Source organism: Manacus candei, unplaced genomic scaffold (assembly GCF_025592945.1).
Source record: "Manacus candei isolate 608988 ecotype Guabito, Panama unplaced genomic scaffold, ASM2559294v1 h1tg000003l, whole genome shotgun sequence".
NCBI classification, from domain to species: Eukaryota; Metazoa; Chordata; class Aves; order Passeriformes; family Pipridae; genus Manacus; species Manacus candei.
In genome coordinates, this window is record NW_026138051.1 from 2,396,348 (window position 1) to 2,418,659 (window position 22,312).

Below are 22,312 nucleotides of genomic sequence, written 5' to 3' on the forward strand. Positions count from 1 at the left end.
CGCGCGGCGCGGGGCGCAGGCGCGGCGCGGGCGGAAGGGGCGGGCGCGGCACCGGCGGCACGTGAAGGTCGCGGCGCGGCGGCACCGGGAGGGACCGGGGGGACACCGCGGGGACAGCGAGGGGCTCCAGGGCCGCCATGGACTCGCCGTCCGGCGCCGGGCTGGGCGGCGCCGACCCGCAGCTCCAGCGCTTCATCGAGGTGGAGACGCAGAAGCAGCGCTTCCAGCAGCTGGTGCACCAGATGACCGAGCTGTGCTGGGTACGGGCGGGGCGCGGGCGGCTCCGGGGACACGGCCGAGCTGGTGGGGCAGAAGGGCTGGGAGGCCGCGCAGAGCTGTGTCGCCGGGGGGAGGAGGGGGAGGCTGATGGGGACACAATGGAACCGCCGTGGGAGCGGTCCCGGGCCCGGTGAGCGCAGGGAGAGAGGGAGCGGGGGAGAGGGGATTGTCAGATGCGCCCGAGAGGATGAGGATCCCGGGGCGATGGGGACTCCCGAGGAGATGAGGATCTGAGAGGATGGAGACCCCCAGGGGATGAGGATCCCGAGGGGATGGGGACCCCGAGGGGATGGGGACCCCGAGGGGATGAGGATCCCGAGGGGATGAGGATCCCGAGCAGGGGGGTGACACCATCTCGTCCGAGGGCTGGCAATGCCCGGGGGCACGGCCCCGGTGCAGGGGGGGCAGGGGGTGTCAGGGTCGGGCTTCGGTGCCCCCGGGACCAACAGGAGGTCCTGTGTGCAGGAGAAGTGCATGGACAAGCCGGGCCCGAAGCTGGACAGCCGGGCCGAGACGTGCTTCGTGAACTGCGTGGAGCGTTTCATCGACACCAGCCAGTTCATCCTGAACCGGCTGGAGCAGACACAGAAGTCCAAGTCGGCCTTCTCGGAGAGCCTGTCCGACTGAGCTGGACCCAGCCCCTGCCAGGCCGGGCCTGGCCCAGGCCCACTCCTCCCGAAGGAGCCAGGATCAGCTCAGGGGGTTAGGATTTAATTAAATGCCATCTCGGGGAAGCTGCAGCCAGATGAGAGCCCACAACAGAGACACGGACGCTCCACGCCGGGGTGATGTGGCACTCCCAGTGGCTGCCTTTGTGCTGGGACCCTGCACTTGGGACGTGCCCCCTCGGCTGAGGAGAGGGGTGGTGATGCTCATTCCATGGGTGTTTCCAGTGCTGATGTGAAGCTGGGCTCTGGGTGAGGCCAGCCTGTGGTTGCTGCCTTAAACAGTGCTGCAGAGACCAGCCCTCCTGGGTACGTGCTGACATCCCCCCGGGCACCATCCCAGGCTGGGACAGGCACCTGAGCCAGAAGAGCTCCCTGGGAACAGTGATCATCCCAGGCAGTGTCACCGCTGGAAAATACTGTCAGGCTTCCGTAGGTAAATCATTCATATGCCCAAGTGACCAATTTTCACACTGCAGCACAACTCTGTCGATGCTGACTTGCTCCATTAACTGCTTTCCCTGGGTAAATGTAATAAATAATAACTGGGTCAATTTTTAACATGAGATTCTCCTTTGTTCAGGTAGATCACGGCTGAGAATGGAAAATCTGGCCTTCTTGTCACTCCCCCTCCATCCCAGTGATCCTGTTTGTTGTAAAATTAATAGGAAGAGGGCATAATTGTCTTTGGCTAGAAGGGTTTTTTTCTGAATTGTGACTTGTTGCTGAATTAATTTGGTCCCATGAATCAAACCTGTTTCTGGGAGAGTCTGTGGCCTTCCCCCTTCTTCCCTAAAGGTTTAACAGCTCCTGCTGACCTGTAGTTTCTTTAGAGAGACTGAAAGCAGGAAATAACTAACCAGCTGCTTTATCACCTCGTGCACTTTTACCTGTGGAGGTCGCTGGTGGGAGGCCCATGGGTGTGTCTTCTGGACCTCTGCCCCCAGGACACAAAGAGGAGCTTCTAACTGGAAAAACAACCAACAACTGATCCGCTCTCTGGGAAGGCAGTGTGGCTCTGGGAAGCCTGGAGTGACACTGACAGTGGCCTGGAGCTCTGCACAGGAGCCTGGTCAAGCAGTTCTGCACACATCCCATTGCAGGAGGGGCTGGACAGCACCTGTGAGTGGCTTGTGGCCAGCAAGCCTTCCTGGGAACAAATTCAGGATGTGTTAAACAGCTGTGCTGATATAAACCCACATCAGTGAGGACACAGCTGTCTGGTTATCTTTCAGAAACTTACCTCAATAGCTAAGGACTAGGTTCCCAGAGCAAGTGGTTCCCTCTCCTGTCCTAACTTGAATTTCTCTGGAGCATTCGCAGAGTTCTTCCTACCCCTGTGATTCTTCACACCTTTCAGCTGGCCCAGCTCTCGGTACAAATGTATCACTCACCACTTGAGGAACTGAACAGATCAGTTTTTAATAGAATACAGTAAGCAGGTGCTTCATCAACCTGCACAGCAGATGTTGCATGAAGAGGTTGGTCCCTCTGAAGAGCCACAGCAGCATGTGGCAGCACCACTGAAGATTCCCAGTTTGGGCTGTATTCTGTTCTTGGATGTGAATCTGTAAATAAATTCTAGCAGAGTGAGCAAAACAAGTACTTGACAGAGGAATCTTTAATTACTATTCTGTGTGTGTCACCTTTCAAGCCAGACATCCATCTTCTCTCTGTGTAACCTTAGCACCATGTTAGATCATTTTGTAGCTGTTAATCCTGTTTTTAAAAAATGCTACAAGGCCTCCCCAGAGGTGTGGTCTGCCATGCAGGGTTAGCACTGTGTTAGTGCTGCAGGTCTCTGCACAGCCAGGTTCTGGGTCCTGATGAGGGCAGATCAATTCTTCATGTAAAAGAACAGCGAAGAAGCACAGGATCCAAGGAACTGGGCGCTTCCCAGGGCTCCTGTCTGGAGCCACAGGAGGCTGCTGGCTCTGCCAGACTCCTGTCAGTGGCACAGCACCCATGTGGCACCTGGGACAGGCAGAGGGTGACTGCCAGGTCCTGCTAGTGCAGCAGCAGCTGAGGCAGCATGTTCAGCCTTGGCAGTGGGAGCAGAAAGCCAGAGTTCACAGGCATCCTCACACGCTTTCACTTCTCCTCCTCCTCTGCGCTCTGAGAACCTTTGTCCTCTGAGGGCAGCAGAGGCTGGTGCTGACAGGACTGGTGTCTGTCTGCACTGCTCCATGGGGGATGCAGGTCTGCCCTGCCTGGCTGCAGGAAGAGGGGCAGGAGGCTGGGGGTGAAGGGCATGTCCCTGAAGGCGTGCAGGAGGAAGATGCCAGACACGATGGTGAGGAAGCCGCTGATGGAGCCGACGACGTTGTCCAGCACCATGTGCTGCCACTCCTTGAAGAGGATGGTGGAGCACGTCATGACTGCTGTGGTGAACAGCACGTAGTAAACGGGTGTGACCACAGATGTGTTGAAAATGTCCAAGGCTTTGTTCAGGTAGTTGATCTGGATGCTGATGCAGATCACCAGGCACACCAGGAGCACCCAGCCCAGTGGCTCTTTCAGGACTGGCTTCCCAGAAAACAGTTCTTTGAGGGCAATGCCCAGGCCTTTGACGCAGGATACAGACAGTGAGCCAATGGCAGAGCAGACCAAAACATAAACCAGCACGTTGCTCTGTCCATAACGGGGTCCAGCCACAAAGATAAGCAGAAGGGAGCTCACCAGGACACAAACAGCAAATGCAATGAACCCTTGGGGAAAGAATGAAAGAGCTCTGTCAGAACACAGTGACAGATGTAACTGGACAGCAAGCAGAGACAGAGGACGGGGTAACTGCCCCATCAGTCTGTCTTTTTGGCCTCCATCTGAAAGGAATGGGGTTGGGAAGCCTGAGCAAAGCTGCAGAGCCAGCAGCAGCTCTTAACAGTGCAATCACAAGTCAGGCTGTCAGATATAGCCCATGCTGGTAGTGGCAGGGGCACAGCCAGGCTCCAGGGCACTAGCAGTGGTGGGAGGCTTGTTCTGCAGGAGGCCCAGGAGGGTGGCAGAAGGCTTGGGAAGCCCTGGCTGAACTCTGGAGACTGTGGTGTGATAAAAAGGAAAGTGCCACGTAACAGGAGTGCGAGGCCCTGCCAGAGTGTTCCTTCTAATGAGCAGCAGCATCTACCTGTTACTCTGCTTTGCTCTTCTGCCTGTGCTTCCTTCCTCCATCTCTTGTGGCTTATTCTGCCATTTGTGCTATTGCCCACATCAAAGTCTTGCAACTTGATTTACCCTCTGACATAAGCACCAAGACTACCTGATCTTGGATGTAACTCATTGATTTCATTCATCTTTGCCTGAAGGTCGTGCTCTGCCTTCCCTCAGCCACACCACTGCCACCCTTGTGTCCAGGAATTCCCTCTCCTATCCTGGCACTGCCACAGGCCAATCCCTTCTGCTGACAGCTGCACCTAATTCCCCTGTTCTTCAATTTTTGCATCTATACCTCATAGACAGTAAAAAAAAAAGCCCACTTGGTAACTGCTAATGATTCCAGTTGTGTCTGCAGGACAAGAAACACCTCCATTACCATTTAGTTCAGTCCTTACTAATCTAGCCAAGTTGTGTCCCACCTTCTACTGTCAGTTTTGAGCCTGAAGGTGACAGGACCCCTTTTATTTTAGTACCTGGATCTTTCAGCTTCTCTGCCATTGACTCCAGGCTGGAAACCTCTTGTTCCTGTGGAGCGTGGATCACCATCACAGTGGAGCCCAGGATACTCAGGATGCAGCCAATCTTCCCATGAACATTCAGCTGCTCATTGAGGAAGGTGGAAGACAGAACTGCACTGAAAGATAGTAAGAAAAAACCCACTCAAAACTAATTAAGGCAAGAGATGGGAGTACCTGAGGGAAGAGAGGAAGGAAAGCAGAGCACCTGCTTTCGTCCCTCACTAGGTGAGGTGAGGGAGTTTCTGAGGCTGCTTACCTAACAAGGACACTTAGAGCACCCAGTGGAGTTACCAGTGTTGCAGGGGCAAAGGCATAGGCAGCAAAATTTGCAGCTTCTCCAACTCCCACTGCAAGAGAAATTCTGTTGGGTGAGCATCGAAGTAGGAGCAATTCACCATAATACAAGTTTGAGTCTGGTCAGAAAAGCCTGTTTCCACCTGAGCATCCTATGTTTCTCTGAGGTATGTCATACAACCAGGAAAGAACAGCACCAGCAAGAACAACCAGAAGCCCCACACACGTTCTCTTGGGAAGGGAAGGCTCAGTGTTATGCATGGTGATCCTTGGTCACATGTGCCTATACAGCAAGCAGCAACCACGGGAAACTATTGCCACAACAGCCACAAAGCTGAAAGGAGTTTGTATTTCTAAGAGGTGTTCTTCTCCTGGAACTGCTTTAACAGCTTTTTAAAGGGTAAATCAAGTACAGTTGGTTCTTAACATTGAAAGGTGTAAAGCGGAGCTGCTGAAATTGCTGTAGCATCAAACAGTGCTGGATGTTCTGTTATCACAACATTCTCTGTGCAGGCCACTTCAGAAGCACTCAACCCAACCCAGCTAGACCAGCTCCTCAGGTCCTGCTTAGCAGAGAAACCTGGTAATGCACGAGACTTAAGGATATTTTAGAGTTAAAATTAGATCAGCATCATCCTCAGACACTTGGATAAAAATCAAGCAAACAATGACCATCATAACAAAACATGAAAGTGACTAGAAACAACCATAAACACTCTTAAAAGAGAAGGCTGTGGGGTGGCCTAATTGTGGCCTTCCAGTACCCGAAGAGAACTGGAGACTGTTTACAAGGGCATGTAGTGACAGGATAGGGGGGAATGGCTTCCAACTGGCAGAGAGCAGGTTTACATTAGATATCAGGGAGAAATCCTTTACTGTGAGGGAGTGTCCAAGGCCAGGTGGGACGGGGCTTGGAGCAGCCTGGGCTAGTGGAAGGTGTCCCTGCTCGTGGTCCTTAGGGTCCCTTCCACGATCCATTCTGTCACAAGCGTGTCTCACCGCGGGGTGAGCGCGGTACTTACTGCACAGCAGCCCTGCCCACCAGAGCCATTCCCGCAGGTACGCGTGCCCTCCTTGCCCTGAGTGCGGAGGAAAGAGAAACAGGAAGCCTCAGATGAAGCGACACGGACGAAGCGACACGCGAGGCTCGCAGGTCGCGATGCCCGGAGCCGCCGTACCTGCCCTGGCGCGGCCGCGGCGGCACAGCCGGAGCAGCCCCTTCTTCTTGAGGACGAAGCTGCCGCCGATGAAGGCGCTGGAGGCCAGGGCCAGCCCCAGCCCCAGGCCGAACCCGGCCCCCATGGCCCCGGCGCCTTCCCCGGCGGGGCGGGGAGCGGGGAGCGGCCGGGATGGAGCGGAAGGGGCGGGCACCGGGCTCGGCTTCCGCGGGGACGGGGACGGGCTCGGGGCCGCGGCGGCGGCGGGGTGAGCGCGTCTCGTGTGCCGAGCTGGAGGAGGAGGGATGAGCAAGGGCAAGGACGATGCCCCGCACGAGCTCGAGAGCCAGTTCGTGCTGCGGCTGCCGCCGGTGAGAGCCCGCTCGGTCCCGGCGCGGGTCACGGCGAGCTCAGCCCCGTTTGCCCGGCGAGCGCCGCGTCTGGGGGGGCTTGGCGAGTCAGCGATGGGATCTGCGGGTCCGGCCAGGGACGTGGAAGCAGGCTGGAGGCTCTGGGACCGGGGTAGCCCGCTCCCAGTCTTCTGGACGGGTTTTCCACGGCCTCCCTTGGAGAGGAGCTCCTGCCACACAGAGCAGGAGGCTCGGGAGATAACCGAGAGGTTTAGGTTGTGGAGACTTAGCAAGTGCTGGCTCTGCGGTTGCTGTGGCTGTAAGCGGTCTTGATGATATTGGTTAGGTTGCTTGAAGCTGAGAGTCTGTCTTCGGTGGTGCCCAGCGACAGGACGAGGAGCAATGGCCATAAAACAAAGCACAAGAAGTTCCACCTCAACGTGAGGAAGAACTTCTTTGCATTGAGGGTGGCAGAGCACTGGAACAGGCTGCCCCAGGAGGTCGTGGAGACATGTCTCTCTGGAGACATTTCAAACCCACCTGGGTGCCTTCCTGTGTCACCTGCTCCAGGTGACCCTAGGAGATTGGACTGGATGATCTCCAGAGGTCCCTTCCAACCCCAACCATTCTGGGATTCTGTGACTGTCCTGCTGAGACCACAAGGGCTTGGTGCAGGGAGCTGTAGCTTCCCCAGCTCTACGTTGCTCTGGCAGGTGTGTCTGTCAGGGCCCTCACACCACTGTGTCATGCCAGGGCTATGGAGAGCACCAGGAGCAGCAGAGTCACAGGACTGACGTGGTGTTGGGAGGAGGGTGCACAGTTGTCATCGTGGCTCTTGCAGTTGCCATTCTGCGTGGGGCTGGCAGGTGTTTAAAGCTGGGTGGGTTGTGCAGAAGCCTTTGGGGATTCTTGGAGGAAGCACACCCTCTCCTGAAGTAAGTGTGTCCAACCTTGCCAGGAATATGCCTCCACTGTGCGGCGAGCGGTCCAGTCCGGGAATGTCAACCTGAAGGACAGGCTCACCATTGAGCTGCACGGTGAGTGAGCAGCACCAAGGCATCTTAAACCTCCTCTGGCTGTCCGCAGGTGAAGCTGTGCCACTTGCATGTGTTGTCCTCTGGCATTTCTGTGCCTGGGGATGTATTCCCTGCTGTGGCTGTTTAGCCACAGCACTGACCTGTTCCCGTGGCTCTCCACAGCGGATGGGCGCCACGGGATTGTCCGTGTGGACCGGGTGCCACTGGCAGCCAAGCTGGTGGATCTGCCCTGCATCATCGAGAGCTTAAAAACCATCGACAAGAAAACCTTCTACAAGACAGCAGATATTTGCCAGGTATGGGCTGTCCTTCTCGCCTGCCCCAACAGCTTAATTCCTTGCTCCCCTCCCCAGGAGAACCTTTGCACACTCTGGCATCTGGACATCCAGTATAACATGGCCAATTTCTGTATTCTCACAGTATTAGCAGTTTAAAATTCCCCATTCCGCTTGGTGTTTAGAAACCTCGTTTCTGGAGCATGAAATACGGTTGTCCTTGTGACAGCTTACCTGCTGCTGTGTCCAGCTGAGCTGGGTGTGAAACTGTGTTTCCCACACCCTGTGCCCCTGAATCCCTTTGGCTCACAACATTCAGTGGGCAGATGCTGTTCCTTCACATCCTCGTGTCCTTGCCTTACGATAAACCTTTGCATTTCTGTGGGGATTCCAGATGCTTGTTTGCACCGTGGATGGTGATCTCTACCCCCCTTTGGAAGAGCAGACTGTGAGCACTGACCCCAAGGCAAACAAGAAGAAGGACAAGGACAGAGAGAAGAAATTCATATGGAACCATGGCAGTGAGTAAAGACTGTGCCAAACCCCTCCAAACTCCTCCACCTCAATACCCCACGTCTGTGCAGGGTACTCACAGCTGCCAGGTACTGGCTGTGCTGCTGCTCCATTTCCAGGGCTCTCTCTGCTGCTGAAGGGTCTCCTCCCTTCTGACATGCACTCCCCTCACTGGGCCATCTGCCTGATACATGCAATCTGTTTCCTCTGTCACAGTCACTCTTCCCCTGAAAAACGTGCGGAAGAGGCGATTCCGGAAGACAGCTAAGAAGAAGGTGAGTTGCTTCTCACACAGATGCAGATGCAATACCCAAGGGATGAGAAGGCAGAGACATTAGAGCTGTAACTGTCTATTGGTCCAGAAAACAGGGGATCTCTTAACGTTCCTGCACATGTTTTCTTGCCTGAGATGAGGGTGAAGGGAGGGTAGTAAATTTAAACACTTCTTTGAGTGCTTCCTCCACGTTTTCCAAGATGCTCCTGAGGGGCATCATTCCTGCTGGACTTCATTCCTGTGGCTGCCTTGCAGCACATCTCCTCCTGCTCATAGAGAGGAAAGGAAGGGAGACTCTCATGGAAATGAGGCTTCACTCATTCCTGCTTTCCCGATCTTCTCCCTCTGCCTGGCCCTTTCCCTTCCCCAACAGGCAGTGCTACAAATAGTACAGCTGTCACTTCAGCAGGGGGAGTGACAACAGATGGAGCTCAGAGACTGTCTCTGTGCATATGCACAAGCCAGGCAAGGTGTTGGGGAGATGCAGCACCCTGAGGCTGGGAAGACTTGTTCTTCTCTCCTTTGCAGTTTCTGAGAACAGGATGGAGTGTGATTTTGCATGACATTTGGGAAACAAATTACTTGAGATGTTCTTATAGCCCACAGGAGAGAGATCACAGCAGTAAGATTCCTGATTAATTTAAAAGTGAAAAAGTAAACCATCTTTTGAGTGAGATCAGAAGGAGTTGAGCTGACCATCAACACCTCAAGGACTTTCTGCATACACATGGACAGTCTTATTTCATAAGTAGTATGAGCAGAAAAACAAGAGCACACAACCCACCAAGGAGCTCTGTACAGAAAAAAGAGGGATTGTTTTAGGGGGGTGCACAAATTACTTCTTGGTTGAGCATAAACAAATGCTGAGCAGAAAACTCTTAAGAGAAGAGAGCCTTGAAACAGGGCTCTGTCCAGAGGTGGAGGGTTGGGGTTGACCCGCACCAGCAACATGCACGAGGCATTTAACAGTGTCTCTGTTCTCTTTCCCCTCTCTGGCCCAGTATATTGAGTCTCCTGATGTGGAAAAAGAGGTGAAGCGTCTCCTGAGCACCGATGCCGAAGCTGTCAGTGTCCGTATCCTTTCAGTGGGGAAAAAGCTCAAGAGTGGGACAGGACACTGTGTGACCTGGGGGTTCTGGAAAGGACAGACAGGTTGAGCTCTGCGTGGGTGGGGGAGACTGGGAGATAAGTGCACAAGAGGCACTGAATTTTGGGAGCCTCATCTTTGCCATGTTCAAAGCTTATTGTTTCCTCATGATGATCTTTCTTGTTGTGCTGAGCAGGAACTGTAATAACAGCAGAGGAGAAGTCATCAAAAAAAGGAGTCTGGGGTGTTTCATCCTGGGTATCCTTAGCTACAAGGCCAGACTTGCTGAAGGGACAGTGATCTCCTGCAGTTTTTAGCATTCTTCCATCATACCACATCTTCCACATTCCTCTTTTTCCCTTGACTCACCTGTTCCTGCTGTCAGGCTGGGAAGTCATTGCTGAAGATGAAACAAAAGAAGTGGACAACCATGGTTCACTCACCAGCCTGGACATCTCTTCCCCAGGGATGTCGGGACACAAGCAAGGCCACGGCTCCTCAGGTGCAGTGGGGAGGGCTCTTGTTTTCTTCCCACCTACTAAGTAATGTGGTCCCTGGCAGGCAGAGGGTGCTGGGAGGTCATCAGCTGTGTTTTAACTCTTTTTCCCCCACCTAGAACACGATGAACTGCGGGAGATATTTAATGATATCAGCAGCAGCAGCGAGGATGAAGATGAGAGGGATCATCATGACGACGAAGACCTGAACATCATGGACACTGAGGAAGACTTGGAGAGACAGCTGCAGGACAAGCTGAATGAGTCTGATGGGCAGCAGCAGGAGAATGAGGGGTCCAACCAGATTGGTGAGTGGGTGGCAGAGCACAGCAGAATTGTTGGGATGCCAGGCAGGCTGCACTGCCCAGCTCTGCTGCTGCTCTGGGTGTGAGCTCACTCTCCCTTCCAGCCATAGGGATCCAGAAACAGATTGACAACCTGAAAAGTAAACTCCAGGAAACTCAAGACAGGAGGAAGCGCCAGGAGGATCTCATCATGAAAGTGGAGAACCTGGCCCTCAAGGTGAGAGCTCTTCTGGGGTCTCTTTGAGTCCTCTGCTTAGCACTGGCTTGCCGTTAGATCCAGCAGACTGATTTAGCTGCTGCCCTGGAAAAGCCAGGGGCCTTTGCATGCTGGATTAAAAATAGTTGTGGTGTGGTCATACACACTCCAGCATTTCCCTGTGGAAGCAAAGCAGTCTGTGGAACTGGAGGAGATAAGGGGGTGTCAGTGCAGCTTGGGGCTTGCTGCACTACTTGACATGTGCCAGCACCCATTCAGTTGAGATCACATTGGTAACTGTGCTCTGGCATGTTTGTCTCTCTAGACCCGTCTCCAGGCTGTCCTGGATGAGTTCAAGCAACAGGAAGAGCGAGAGAAACAGCAGGTGAGGAAGCTCCCACAGTGGAGTGGAAAGTACTGGGGCACAATGCGGTTCTAGGCTTGGCCTCTGACAAAGTTTCCCCAATCCTGTACCACACCAGCTGCTGAGAACTCCAGTTTTACAGGTCAGGTGGGGTTGTACCTCACCTGTAGTTGCATGGAGTTTCCTGAGGCACGAGGAGATACAGGGGGTGGGTTGACTGCAGCCTTCCTTCTCAAGGAGCAGTGAGCCAAAACATGTCCAGTCAGCAGTCTAAAGCTGCCAGGATTGCTGACACACAGACCCACTGGCATCCATGTACCAGAAAGGCAGTGGCTGTAGACTCTTGGCAGATTTCCTGCCTGGGCAGCTTTGTTCCAGCCAGGTACCAAGGCAGGAGGTTCTTTCTCCCAAGTTCTGTTCCAGAGGTGCCCAGGCACAGCTCTGGGCAACACACAGGCAGAGCAGCCACTGGCACGGGTAGAAGATCTGCAGGAACACAGAAATGCTGAGGCTGGGGCTGCCCAGAGTCCCAGCCATGCCTGACTGTAATCCTCTCTCCCTCTTCCCAGATGGCATCCCTGCAGGAGCAGCTGGAGTCCCTCATGGAGAAATGAGGAGTGGGCTTGGGTCTTTGTAACTGTGAGCAGAGCTGAAAGTGGTGGTCACCTGCTGTGCTGAAGTCTTTGCTTTACTCACACACTTCTGCTGCCAGAAGTGCTGCTGGGCAGGGCTAGAGGTTCCATGTCCAGAGCTGCTTCCACATCCATTGTGCTGGGTTTGGCTGGTGGAGCTGAAGAACTGGACTGTGCCTGTGAGAGCAGCTAAAGCACCGGATTTACTGTAAATACTCACTGATCTCCCTGGGACAGCACAGTGTTGGTTTCTGCATCTTATTGAATCTTGGGCTCGATGGGCTGTGGCCTGGTAGGAGCTTGTTCTTGTGTTTGAGGAAACTCTAAGCAAACTCTAATAAAGTACCATTTCCAACCCTGCTCTGTTCCTGTGTGGTCTCTCGAGGGTCTGGCTACACACAGCCCCTGGCAGGGAGCTGTTCCTGGGCACCTCTGGGGCACTGCTGGGCTCCTTCCTCAAAATGCTCTGTGTGGGGCTGGGTCAAAAGTGACTGTGCGCCATCACTCTGGGGGAGGAACGAGGGCCTCCTGGACAGGGAGTTTCTGTAATTCCTCACAGACTAGGCAGGCAAATCCCAGATTAACCTGACAGGGTGGGAAGAGGATTAGAACGGTGGTTACAGGAGGCAACGGAGGACACCGGGGGCTTCAGCAAGTGTGTGCTACGGCGGGACACCCCTCTCGCAACCCAAAGGGCAAGGGAAAGGGAGAAGGCTTCCAAGCACTGCCCCCTGCACGGAAAGGAAAAGGTCAGCAGCAGCCCTGGGAGATGACAGCTGTGTCCAGATAGCCAAGAAAGAGAGATAAGCCTGAGGAAGACGTGGAGCTCAAGAAGGGCGAGAGCGTGCTCGCGTGCACGTGCCTGTGAGCTGCTCCTGGGGGCTGGCAGGAGCAGCCATGGAGGAAACCTACCTTCTGAACGTGGAAGGGGTCAAAAAGAAGATTCTGCATGGAGGCCATGGGGAGCTGCCAAAGTTGCAGGATGGGAGCAAGGTAAATTGTCTTTGTTTGTTTTTCCCCCAAGGTCCTGGGAGAGGGAGTGGGTCTGACACCACCAGTCCTGCCCATTACAGTTTGCAAGCTGAGCTCCAGGTCTGGAGTACAGCGAGATCCCTCACAAGAGAGTGTAGGAAGGGCTGGTTTGGGCACAGGCCGCCACACTGCCCACGGCCTTACCTTGCACTGGGCCTGGGACACCTCCTCCCTCTGTCCTGGTGCCATTAGAGCTCAGCAGCCCCTGTGAGTCGCTGAAATTTGCCTTTCCTGCCTTTCCTCCTCAAGCAGGAGTGAGGTGGGCCAGTGGGTTGTTCTTGGGAGATTTCCCAGACCCTGGGTATGGGCAGATCACTCTGGTTTCCACCAGGTCCTGATGCATACTGCAAGAGCACCCTCTGTACTGGGCTCTCCATAGGGGGATCCATAGGGAGCAGCATAGATGGATGTTAAGATGCTCCATCATCTGCCTGCTCTCTTCGGACAAGTGGGCAGCAGTCACAACCTCCTGCTGCAGGGGGAGAGCTGCCAGTCAAACCAGCACATTGCTGGGAGCAGGCTTGACCCCACAGCTCAGGTCATTGGGACTGCCAAGGGGACTGAACACTGGGCTTTCTCCGGGGCAGTTCACCTTCCACTTCCAGACGCTGAAGGACAACTTTGAGCGGACGGTGATCGATGACAGCCGGGAAGCTGGAATGCCCATGGAGATCATCGTGGGCAAGATGTTCAAGCTGGAGATATGGGAGACGCTGCTCAGCTCCATGAGAATTGGGGAGGTGGCAGAGTTCTGGTGCGACATCATTGTGAGTGAGGGGCCCATTTCCCTCCTTCCTGCAGAGCCAGGGCACAGGACCGTGCATCCCACAGGTGCTCCAGCTTTGTCTGGTGCAAGCACAGGGGGCACAGGTGTCACTTAGCCACAGGTCACCAGGGGGGCTGCCCCAGAGGAAGGGGCACAGACTGTGCCCATGCACTGAGTGGAGTGCTCCCCCTCCTTGCAGCACACAGGCATGTATGCCCTGGTCTCCAGGGGCATGCGGAGGATCACAGAGGGACGGGACCCCCTGGAAGGGCAGAAGCACCGCTGTGGCATGGGCAACATGTTTGACTACCACAGCACGGGCTATGCTGACCTGGACGAGCTGCAGCGGACGCCGCAGCCCCTCATCTTCATCATGGAGCTGTTCCGGGTAAGGGGGATGGAGGGATGGCTGCCAGAGCGGGAACGCCCGGACAGGCAGCTCAACTCCTCCCGCCCATACAGGTGGAGGAGCCCTCAGCATACAAGCGTGACACCTGGGCCATGAACAAGGAGGAGAAGCTGGCAGCAGTGCCTGTGCTGCACAGCGAGGGCAATCGCCTCGTCCTCCGCAGGGAGTTCGCGCAGGCGGCCGCCAAGTACCAGGAGGCTGTGATCTGCCTGAGGAACCTGCAGGCCAAGGTGAGCCTCCTGACAACCCTGCCTGGGTCGTGCCTCAGAGCGCTTCCCTGTGGGCCTTGGGTGCCTGGGAGGGGATGGCCACAGCCCCGAAGCACCCAGTGTTTCTCCCCGGGGCAGGAGAAGCCATGGGAGGATGACTGGCTGAAGCTGGAGAGCCTGGTCACACCCCTGGTGCTCAACTACTGCCAGTGCCAGCTGGAGCTCGGCGAGTACTACGAGGTGCTGGAGCACACGACAGAGCTTCTCCAGAAGCACAATGGTACCTGTGCCCTGCATCCCACCCCCCTGCTCCCAGGGACTCTGTCCTCTGATGCCCCATCTGTGGCAGTGCTCATCCCATGCCCCTCTCCCTGTGATAGTACCTATGTCACCTGGATCCCCACATCCACTGCAGAACCCAGTTTCCCCTGCCTGTGACAGTGCCCACGACCCTCGTTTCCCCTGCCCACAATGGCACCTCTAGGTCCCACCACCACCACCACCACCACACCACTTTTCCCCTTTCCAAGATGATTCCTGCACCCCCTGTGCCCTGCTGCCCAGGTCTCCCTGCCCTCCCTTACAGGTGTGTTCACCCCACATCCCCCTGCTCCTCGTGCCTCACGTCCCTTGGTTCCCAGGGCCTCTCCAGCTCCCTTGGCTGGTGGCCCTGAGCTGCAGGACCCCCACTGGGGGCTCTTCTCTCCCGGCAGACAATGCCAAGGCCTATTTCAAGCGGGCAAAGGCTCATGCTGCAGTCTGGAACGAGCGGGAGGCGCGGGAGGACTTTATGCGCGTGGCTCACCTTGACCCCTCCATGGCGGCTGCCGTGAAGAAGGAGCTGAAGCAGCTGGGGGAGAGGATGAGGAAGAAGCACGTGGAGGATCGGAAGCGCTACCAGGGGCTCTTCCAGTCGCCCCAGGGTCGGCGGGCCAGCAAGGGGAGGGAGAGCAGGGAGGCGGGTGACGGGGCACCTCAGGGGGAGGTTGGGGTTCAGGAGAGCCCTGGACAGGGGGAGGGGGATGGAGGGACCCAAGGAACAGAACAACCAGGGGCTGCCCAAGCAGAACAAGGGACCCCCAGGGCTGAGGGTGAAGGGGTGGCACCAGAAGGAGAAGCAGCTCAGGGACAGCCTGCAGGGGCAGAGGTGGAAGCAAGGGATCAGACAGGACTGGGGGAAGACATAAAGCTGGGCACCTGTGGGGTGAAGCCAGAGAGCCTGGGAACAGAGGAGGAAGATGAGAGAGAGGAGGAGGGAGAAGAGGAAGAAGAAAAGGAAGAAGAAAAGGAAGAAGAAAAGGAAGAAGAAAAGGAAGAAGAAAAGGAAGAAGAAAAGGAAGAAGAAAAGGAAGAAGAAAAGGAAGAAGAAAAGGAAGAAGAAAAGGAAGAAGAAAAGGAAGAAGAAAAGGAAGAAGAAAAGGAAGAAGAAAAGGAAGAAGAAAAGGAAGAAGAAAAGGAAGAAGAAAAGGAAGAAGAAAAGGAAGAAGAAAAGGAAGAAGAAAAGGAAGAAGAAAAGGAAGAAGAAAAGGAAGAAGAAAAGGAAGAAGAAAAGGAAGAAGAAAAGGAAGAAGAAAAGGAAGAAGAAAAGGAAGAAGAAAAGGAAGAAGAAAAGGAAGAAGAAAAGGAAGAAGAAAAAGAGATGGAGGAGGAGAAGGTAGAGAGGGGGGCAGAGGAGGAAGATGAAAAATTGGAGGAAGAGGAGGTGGAGAAGGTGGAAGAAAAGGAAGAAAAAGAGGAGAGGCAGGAGAAGGGAGAGAGAGGGGCAAAAGAGGAAGATGAGAAATTGCAAGAGGGAGAGGAGATGGAAAAGGAAAAAGAAAAGGAGGGAAAAGGGGAGAGAGAGGAGCAGAAGGTAGCAAAGGGAAAAGTGGAGGAGAACAAAGAGGAAGAGAGTCTATCAGCAGAGATGGAAAGGCTGGGTGTGGGGCAATGTGGAGCATCAGGGGGGACAGAGGCAGCAGAGATTGAGCAGGAGCTGGAGCAAGGAGCCAGTGGGACAGAGGAAGCTGGCACAGGGAGTGCAGCTCAGTCTCAGCCAGACAGAGCCCCAGAGCCGGGGCCTCCCAGTGAGGGGCTGGAGCCAGCTGAGGGGTCCCCAGAGATGGAGGACATGGAGGATGAGACACCTGGAGAGGCTCTGGAAGAGGCAAGCTGCAGGGAGCAGCGAGCAGGCAGCAGATGAGAAAATGCTGGGTAAGGGAATATCCCCCCATAGAGCTTCACCTCTGGGGCAGCCAGAGAAGGGGGCAGTGGGCAGTGCAGTGATGAGCAAGGCCACTTACCCCTGCATGGGGGAAAGGCTGCTAGAGCACTGACAAGGAGACACAGCACAGGCAGCAGGGCTTCTGTGCCCTGAGAGGGAGCCCTGGGGCTCGGTCTGACCCAGCAGCGACAAGGGAACAATGCTGTCCTAACCCTGCCATCACTGAGCCCACTGTCCCTGCAGTGCCCTCTGCACCCCTGCCCCGACTCATGGGCTCCAGCGCCTTTCAGCTGGGCGCCACGGAGCTTTGCTGGCTGAGAAATAAAAGCTCTTCCCTGGCACCATGTGCTGGAGTTGTTCCTGGACGTGACCGGCTTCCCTGATCACAGACCACACCTCCTGCCTTGCCCTGGAGCCCGTGGCACAGGGATGGGGCAGTTCGTGCTATTCCTGAAAGAGGCAGTTAAGGAGGTTGCATTTAAGCACCCACACCCATTTAAGCTCCTGAATCTCTCCTGTGTGAGAGTGTCCCCAAACTTCCCTGCAGTGGCACCATATCAGGACTTTGCCCAGCACCGCCAGCCCTTCCAGACAGGGGTGGAGCAGGTCCAGCTAAAAAAGTATCAGTCCTGTCCAGGCTTTACCATCAGTCTGGGCTGCACCCTGTACAGTGGGGAGGGCCTGAGAGCCCCCAGCCTTACCCTGAGCAGCTCCTCACCTGAACTCCTCGCTGGGCACAGTGAACATGGGCAGCACTCAGGGCAGAGGCACCCGGACACCTCTGGACACTGAAGATTTAATGCAGCTCCAGAAGGAAAGCATGGAAGGAGAGGACTGCCTTGCCTGCCCAGCATCCCACTGCTGTCCCACATCCTTCCCAGGGCTGAAGGGTTTCCTACAGCAAAAGTTCCTGGGTGAGAAAGAGGGACTGTCCCCACACAGGTCCTGTCCCAGCCCCCAGGCTGCCACATGGCTCTGGACAGACCTTGCTATGAGAGGACCAAGAGGGTGGTTGGGGGACACACCTGTGTCTGGGGAACCTGGAGCCCTGCTCTCAGCTTCTTTTCTGCCTCAAGTGGTGTTGACAGCCAGGGTGACAGTGCAGGCTGTGTCCCAGCAGCCCTGCAGGAGCTGTGCCAGGGTGGCACAGCAATGGGAGCTGACTCAGACGAGATGCATGGATAGAAGAGGCCAGAGCACTCATCCAGGTCTCAGTATAAATACAAATTTATTCTCTTTCCAGAGCAGAGATGGCACAAAGCAGTGAGGACAGCAGCACCACAGTACATGGTTACCAGAGCATTAGCCAGCCTGCTCCCATCCCATATCCCAGCTCCCAGACACAGCCCAAGTGTCCAACCTGATCACCTCTGCTCCCCACACCTGGCACTGGGACATGCAGCTCTGCCCCCTTTTTCTTCTCCAGCTCCCCCCAGGCTGGATACTTCTCACCTCATTCTCAGGCCAAACCTCTCTCCTCCCCACACTGCTATTGGGATAACAGAGGGGTCCAGCCAGGTCTCAGGGGCTGGCCTGTGGTCCCTCTCACCATGCTGACACACAGCATGCCCAAAGCCAGCCTAACACCAACACCACTGCTACTGCCCTCCTGCTGCTCACCCGGCTGTGAGAGGGGACAGCGAGGACAGCAACCCACGCCACTGCCAGCAGACACTGTACACAACACACTGAACACATGGGCATAAAGGCTCACACCACCTCACCCCTGGTGTGGGCACTGTTCTCGTCTCTGCCAGCACACTGAAGCCAACTGCACAGCCCTGGGCCTGAGCACACTGCCCTGGTCCCAGCTTCCCTGAAAACAGCTCACCAATGCATCCCATCCCAGCCAGCAACAACAGCCCTGTCTCTGTCCTGGCACCAGAGCACCGGAGCCACCTCAGCCCCCATTCTCAGTCACCCCACAGCACCTGACTCTGCCTCTTTCTCGACATAACACAGCCAGACAGCCAGTCTGAGGGAGCTTTTGGGACCAGGAGCCATCCCCACCCCCGAGCTGCCCTGCCAGCCTGCACAATAGCCCCCCTCCACTGACCCACAGGACTCACCTGCTTCCAACAGGGGCCTTCAGCCCCCCAGCTCAGCTCAAAGGCAGGGACAGCAGCCAGGCAGCTGCTCCCTGGGGGCAGAAAGGAGGTGCCCTACCTGTCCTGCTGTGCACCTGCATCAGACCAACCCCAGGGCTGGAGTATGGCTGGAGAAACCCCTTCCTGCGGGAGCTGAGGCTCCCCAAGGATGGAGCTGGGTCTGTGCAGGACAGGCTCTCTGTGCCACGGCAAAGGCACAGATCCCCAGGAAACCAGGTGGGATGGAGAGCCTGCTGCAGGTCCAGCCCTCCGAGAGCTCCCCTCGCAGCAGCCCTGCTGCAACACCAGCAACAGGGAAGGTGCTGGTTCCCAGGGGAGCAGAAGTTGGGCTGGTCTGAAAGTGAAGGGCAGCTACATTTCCAGTATTAGAATTTAATGGAGTGAGTCCATGAGAGTGTTTAAGTACAGAATATATAAATAATATATAGAAATATATGCACATTAAATGGTAAGGCTCTGTTATAAAGACCCTCTCAATATAAGGCTACTAGCTGGGTTGAAGCTCTAACATGGACTCATCCCTACTCCATAAACCTCACAGACTCTCTCCAGGTGGTACGTGCCTGGCTGGCTGCAGAACCTTGGGTGGCAGAACCATAAGGCTGGCAGCTGGATGCTGTTATAAAGAGTTACTTTAAAAACTGAGTGACTCCAGGAGTGTTTTGGTGCCCATAAACCCAGAGGCTTCTGGGCAAAAATGAAGAATGGGAGACTGAGCTCTGCATCCCCCTCAGTGCTGCAGGCAAAGGCAGCAACCCCTGGGTGCCAGGGGAGACAGGCAGTTTTCATGGCTTCAGTTCTTTCTTCCAAACCACTCCACCCAGGCTCGGACACTGTGGCCAAGTGACCAAGTCAGCCTCCTGGGAAGCCCACAGTCCCACTCCTGCACGGCCTATGTTCCCCTGAGATCTTCTGGAGCTGGCAAGCATCCTGCACAACCTGCTCGGAGGGAGTCTGTGCAAGGCCTGCTGCAGCACAGGGAGCATGGCAGGGAGAGGAGGGGGAGGAAAGCAGCCAGGTAACTGGTTAGGAAAAGCCTCTGGCTCACAGGAGGTGTTAGATAAGGGAGGTCATACCTGAAAGAGAAATAGACAGGTCAGGAAAATAGGACCCAGAGCCACCTGCTTAAAGGAGGCTGCTGCAGAGCCAGCAGGATCCTGCTCGGGGATGGCAGGAAGAGGGCAAGAGTCTGCACGGGCAGACCACCACCTCGTGTTAGTGCTGGCACCAAGCTGTCTCCCCCAGGTGAAAGACCAAGTGCTGCTCCTGCACTGGAGCACAAGAGGGAACGAACGAGCAGAATGACCAACACCCAAACCCACTGGGTGAGTGGAGTGCCTTCCACACACACATCCCCCAGTCTCCAACCCTGCTGGGAAGAGCTGTCCATGAGCAGTCAGGAGAGCTTGCATCATCACTTCCATCTCACCAGGTAACTGGGGCCTCAACCTCTCCTGGAGGGGTCTGGGCAGGGAGGAAGCCAGGAGGTGGCTCAAAGTGGTCACTACAGGCTGGATCCTGGCAGGTCTGTCCATCTTCACGGTGGGGAGCCCCGCAGGGTGCAGGGTTTTCAGCAGGGCAGGAGACTGCCTTACACCTCATCTGGGGGCATCTAGTTGGTCCATACTCTTGGCAGCTCTGATGGCCTCTCCTTGCAGGTGTGAAACCTCCTCCTCCTCCTCCTCCTCTCTGCTCCCAGGCCACGCACCAGTCCCAGCAGCGCTGCAGCAGCAGAGCTCTTGGCTGTAAGCACTGGGGGTCATCAGCTGTCGCAGGGAAGCTGGGATCGGGGCAGGGCTCTGTGGGGAAAACCTCATCTGAGGGAGCAGCAAGAAGCGAGAGAGGAGGATTTCACTCAAGTACCTCGAGAATTGGGGAAGGCGCTCCGCAGCTTCTCCATTATGTCTTCCAGGCACATGCTGACTTCCTGGGTTTTGGCTTCCACCTCATCTGCAGTGGAAAAGAAGGCAGGAGGGTGTAAGCTGGCTCTCTGGACAGCCACCTCACTGCCAGTACTCTGGCAGGGTGCAAGCAGCGTCCCCCAGCATCGGACCAAGGGAACAGGGCCAGGAGCTCAGCCCAAACCCAATCCTCACCTGCAGCTTCGGTGTCAGGGGTGTTGTGCTCTTTCTCCTTTGCCTGGCTGCCCTCAGACTGATGTGGAGATGAAGCCAAGGAGGATGCTGCTGAGCCATTGCCATCTGACTCTGCTGGAGGCTGGAGTGAGAAAGGAGGTTGTTATAGTCCCCTGTCTTTTTCTTCCCCCAATTGTGACCATCCCTTTCTGCCATTGTCACAGCTCTGATATGGCAAAGCCCGCCCCAAGGTCCCAGATCCTTGCTCTGAGCACACCTGCAGCAGCAGCTCCCTCAGCCTGTGCAGCTGGGACTCCAGCTGCTTGTTGTGGTCCTCCAGGATCTGCATGCGGGTCTCCAGGCGGCTCTTGTGCTGCCGGAGGATTCGCGCTTCCGCCAGGAGCTCGTCGTTGTGTGGGTCTTGCACTGACTCAGGGGAGCCTGTAGCCAAGGTTGGAGACTCCACTGCCTCATCATGCTGCCACTTCAAACGCCTCAGCTCTCCCTGGAGGATCCTGTAAGACAATCCCTGTCAGCATCACCACGCTCCTTCCCAGGGAGTGCTGGAAACACCCGGTAGCTGCACACGGGGGATGGCCCACGACTCGGAGACAAACCTTTGCTGCTTCTGAAGCTTGAGGATCAGGATGCTCCTCTGCAGGGCAGCCTGTCTGCGGCTCTGCCCCACTCGGGGAGTTCACAAACACATATGCAAATGCTTCCCAAGAGGTTGAAAACAAGGGCAGGGAAAGCATCACCTCCTCTTGAGCTGATCTGCCCTGCCTAGAACCTCACCTCATGTGGTCCAGAGCAGCAGCACCACCACTGTTCTCAAGGGGCTCAGGGACATGAAATACAGAGTGCCCTGAGCTCAACTCAACCAGTTTGTGGTTCAGGAAGGGAACAGCTTCTGGGGATGTGGGAAGGAACATTTTGGGGAACGGAGTTATTTCCCTTCCTTGTAGTGCACACCCTCACTGAGCGCTCCTATGTGTTAGCCTGGACACCCTCCAAACCAGCCCACTCAACATCTCCAATCCCCACCTACAGATCCAGCAGCTATTCCCTTGCTCCACTCAGTTTCCCCTCCTTAGGCTATAAGCCCCACTTTCAGAGTTGCCTGTGCCTCTACCTGTTTTCATCCTCTAAGTGGGCCAGGATTCGCTCCAGCTCTCCCTTGTCATCCATGTTGAGGCTTCCTGGAACCTGCTGGCTGCCCCCAGGTTCTCTGTCAGTGATGGGGCTGGAATGGCGTAGCAGATACTGGTCCTCATCCCTGTTACAGCAAGGGCAGAAAGAGCTTAGTGAAGAACATCAGTCTGATGGGATTTGTGTGCCCCCGGGGAAGGACAGCCTGCAGGGAGGTGGTTTCATGTGGGGGAGCTCATTCTGGTTGCTCCAGGCCTAGAGCTCAGAAGTGGCTCAGCATCCCTGGCTAGCTGGGGGTGCCCAAGAGCCTCTTACTCAAAGGGACTGGGAAGGAAAGCATTTCTGTGCCCTGGCTAAGCATGGATGGAACCATAGGAGCTCTGACTCATCAGGAGGTGAGAGGGGAAAGGAGGCAGAACTCACAGGCTGTCATCAGGGGACAGGCTATCATTGAAGAAGGAACAGTTCTGGCTTTCCATCTCTGCAAGCCTAGAGGAAAGAGGAAAAGGTTGAGATATGTCAGGTGCATGGTCTTTACTGCCAGGTTTGCCTGGCCCTGCCTGAGGTGCAGCATGCTGGGAAGGGTGGAAGGGGCTGCAAGCAGCAAGAGCTCACCATACATCTGCCCCCAAACCCCTCCACACCCATGGAAGTCATGCTCCATGCCCTGGTGTGACAGCAGTGCCCAGTGGTGGTACCTGCTGGCAAAGTGCTCGATCCGGGAGTGTGTGTCGGCGTGTGGCAGCATTGGGGAGGAGGCTGGTC

The 22,312-nt window shown here is 55.7% G+C and overlaps 5 protein-coding genes across 10 annotated transcripts in view; 3 read left to right on the forward strand and 2 right to left on the reverse strand.

The window, feature by feature from the left end:
• The first annotated feature begins 48 nt into the window (after positions 1-48).
• TIMM8A (translocase of inner mitochondrial membrane 8A) lies at positions 49-1,505 on the forward strand. The gene is made up of 2 exons (XM_051785253.1): positions 49-260; positions 745-1,505. The coding sequence occupies exons 1-2, from the start codon at positions 138-140 to the stop codon at positions 904-906; spliced, it is 285 nt and encodes a 94-aa protein (XP_051641213.1). The 5' UTR covers positions 49-137; the 3' UTR covers positions 907-1,505.
• An 836-nt stretch (positions 1,506-2,341) lies between these two features.
• Positions 2,342-6,316, reverse strand: LOC127470093 (magnesium transporter NIPA2-like). Of its 3 annotated transcripts, none has more exons than XM_051785221.1 (5): positions 6,088-6,316; positions 5,932-5,988; positions 4,872-4,962; positions 4,571-4,731; positions 2,342-3,652 (listed from the first exon to the last, which is right to left on the reverse strand). In XM_051785221.1, exons 1-5 carry the CDS (start codon positions 6,209-6,211, stop codon positions 3,036-3,038), a joined length of 1,050 nt encoding a protein of 349 aa, XP_051641181.1. In that variant the 5' UTR covers positions 6,212-6,316; the 3' UTR covers positions 2,342-3,035. The 3 variants fall into 3 exon arrangements, with proteins under 3 accessions (XP_051641181.1, XP_051641200.1, XP_051641190.1); XM_051785240.1 differs by having other exon boundaries at positions 5,786-5,988; positions 6,088-6,164; XM_051785230.1 differs by lacking the exon at positions 5,932-5,988.
• TAF7L (TATA-box binding protein associated factor 7 like) lies at positions 6,280-11,955 on the forward strand. The gene is made up of 11 exons (XM_051785206.1): positions 6,280-6,437; positions 7,375-7,453; positions 7,616-7,749; positions 8,123-8,249; positions 8,458-8,516; positions 9,517-9,589; positions 9,988-10,104; positions 10,219-10,407; positions 10,509-10,621; positions 10,926-10,985; positions 11,534-11,955. The coding sequence occupies exons 1-11, from the start codon at positions 6,372-6,374 to the stop codon at positions 11,576-11,578; spliced, it is 1,062 nt and encodes a 353-aa protein (XP_051641166.1). The 5' UTR covers positions 6,280-6,371; the 3' UTR covers positions 11,579-11,955.
• Positions 11,956-12,493: 538 nt separating this feature from the next.
• On the forward strand, positions 12,494-17,007 carry LOC127471400 (aryl-hydrocarbon-interacting protein-like 1). Its single transcript, XM_051788265.1, has 7 exons — positions 12,494-12,589; positions 13,216-13,395; positions 13,594-13,782; positions 13,857-14,033; positions 14,151-14,292; positions 14,726-14,974; positions 16,763-17,007. The coding sequence occupies exons 1-7, from the start codon at positions 12,494-12,496 to the stop codon at positions 17,005-17,007; spliced, it is 1,278 nt and encodes a 425-aa protein (XP_051644225.1).
• A 417-nt stretch (positions 17,008-17,424) lies between these two features.
• The window catches only part of DRP2 (dystrophin related protein 2), a 30,639-nt gene continuing 25,751 nt past the window's right edge, over positions 17,425-22,312 (reverse strand). For 3 of the 4 annotated variants that reach the window (XM_051785587.1, XM_051785604.1, XM_051785579.1), the window contains 7 exons: positions 22,246-22,311; positions 21,971-22,036; positions 21,531-21,674; positions 20,676-20,913; positions 20,420-20,540; positions 20,187-20,273; positions 17,425-20,066 (listed from right to left, as the gene is read on the reverse strand). In XM_051785587.1, coding sequence (XP_051641547.1) covers positions 19,936-20,066; positions 20,187-20,273; positions 20,420-20,540; positions 20,676-20,913; positions 21,531-21,674; positions 21,971-22,036; positions 22,246-22,311 — 853 coding nt within the window. In that variant the 3' untranslated portion in view covers positions 17,425-19,935. The remainder of the gene's footprint in view (positions 20,067-20,186; positions 20,274-20,419; positions 20,541-20,675; positions 20,914-21,530; positions 21,675-21,970; positions 22,037-22,245; position 22,312) is intronic. The other variant, XM_051785593.1, reaches the window with a different exon arrangement.

Bases quoted from the DNA above. Each gene is read 5' to 3' on its own strand.
- LOC127471400 (XM_051788265.1), top strand. From the start codon at position 12,494: ATGGAGGAAACCTACCTTCTGAACGTGGAAGGGGTCAAAAAGAAGATT. The intron at 14,034-14,150 runs GTGAGCCTCCTG...TCCCCGGGGCAG, and splicing joins TGAGGAACCTGCAGGCCAAG to GAGAAGCCATGGGAGGATGA. The intron at 14,975-16,762 runs GTGACGGGGCAC...ACTTCCCTGCAG, and splicing joins GAGGGAGAGCAGGGAGGCGG to TGGCACCATATCAGGACTTT.
- LOC127470093 (XM_051785221.1), bottom strand. From the start codon at position 6,211: ATGGGGGCCGGGTTCGGCCTGGGGCTGGGGCTGGCCCTGGCCTCCAGC. The intron at 4,963-5,931 runs GTAAGTACCGCG...TTTCTCTTGCAG, and splicing joins GTGGGCAGGGCTGCTGTGCA to TGGGAGTTGGAGAAGCTGCA. The intron at 4,732-4,871 runs GTAAGCAGCCTC...ACTATCTTTCAG, and splicing joins GCTCTAAGTGTCCTTGTTAG to TGCAGTTCTGTCTTCCACCT.
- TIMM8A (XM_051785253.1), top strand. From the start codon at position 138: ATGGACTCGCCGTCCGGCGCCGGGCTGGGCGGCGCCGACCCGCAGCTC. The intron at 261-744 runs GTACGGGCGGGG...TCCTGTGTGCAG, and splicing joins AGATGACCGAGCTGTGCTGG to GAGAAGTGCATGGACAAGCC.
- TAF7L (XM_051785206.1), top strand. From the start codon at position 6,372: ATGAGCAAGGGCAAGGACGATGCCCCGCACGAGCTCGAGAGCCAGTTC. The intron at 8,250-8,457 runs GTGAGTAAAGAC...CCTCTGTCACAG, and splicing joins ATTCATATGGAACCATGGCA to TCACTCTTCCCCTGAAAAAC. The intron at 8,517-9,516 runs GTGAGTTGCTTC...TCTCTGGCCCAG, and splicing joins GGAAGACAGCTAAGAAGAAG to TATATTGAGTCTCCTGATGT.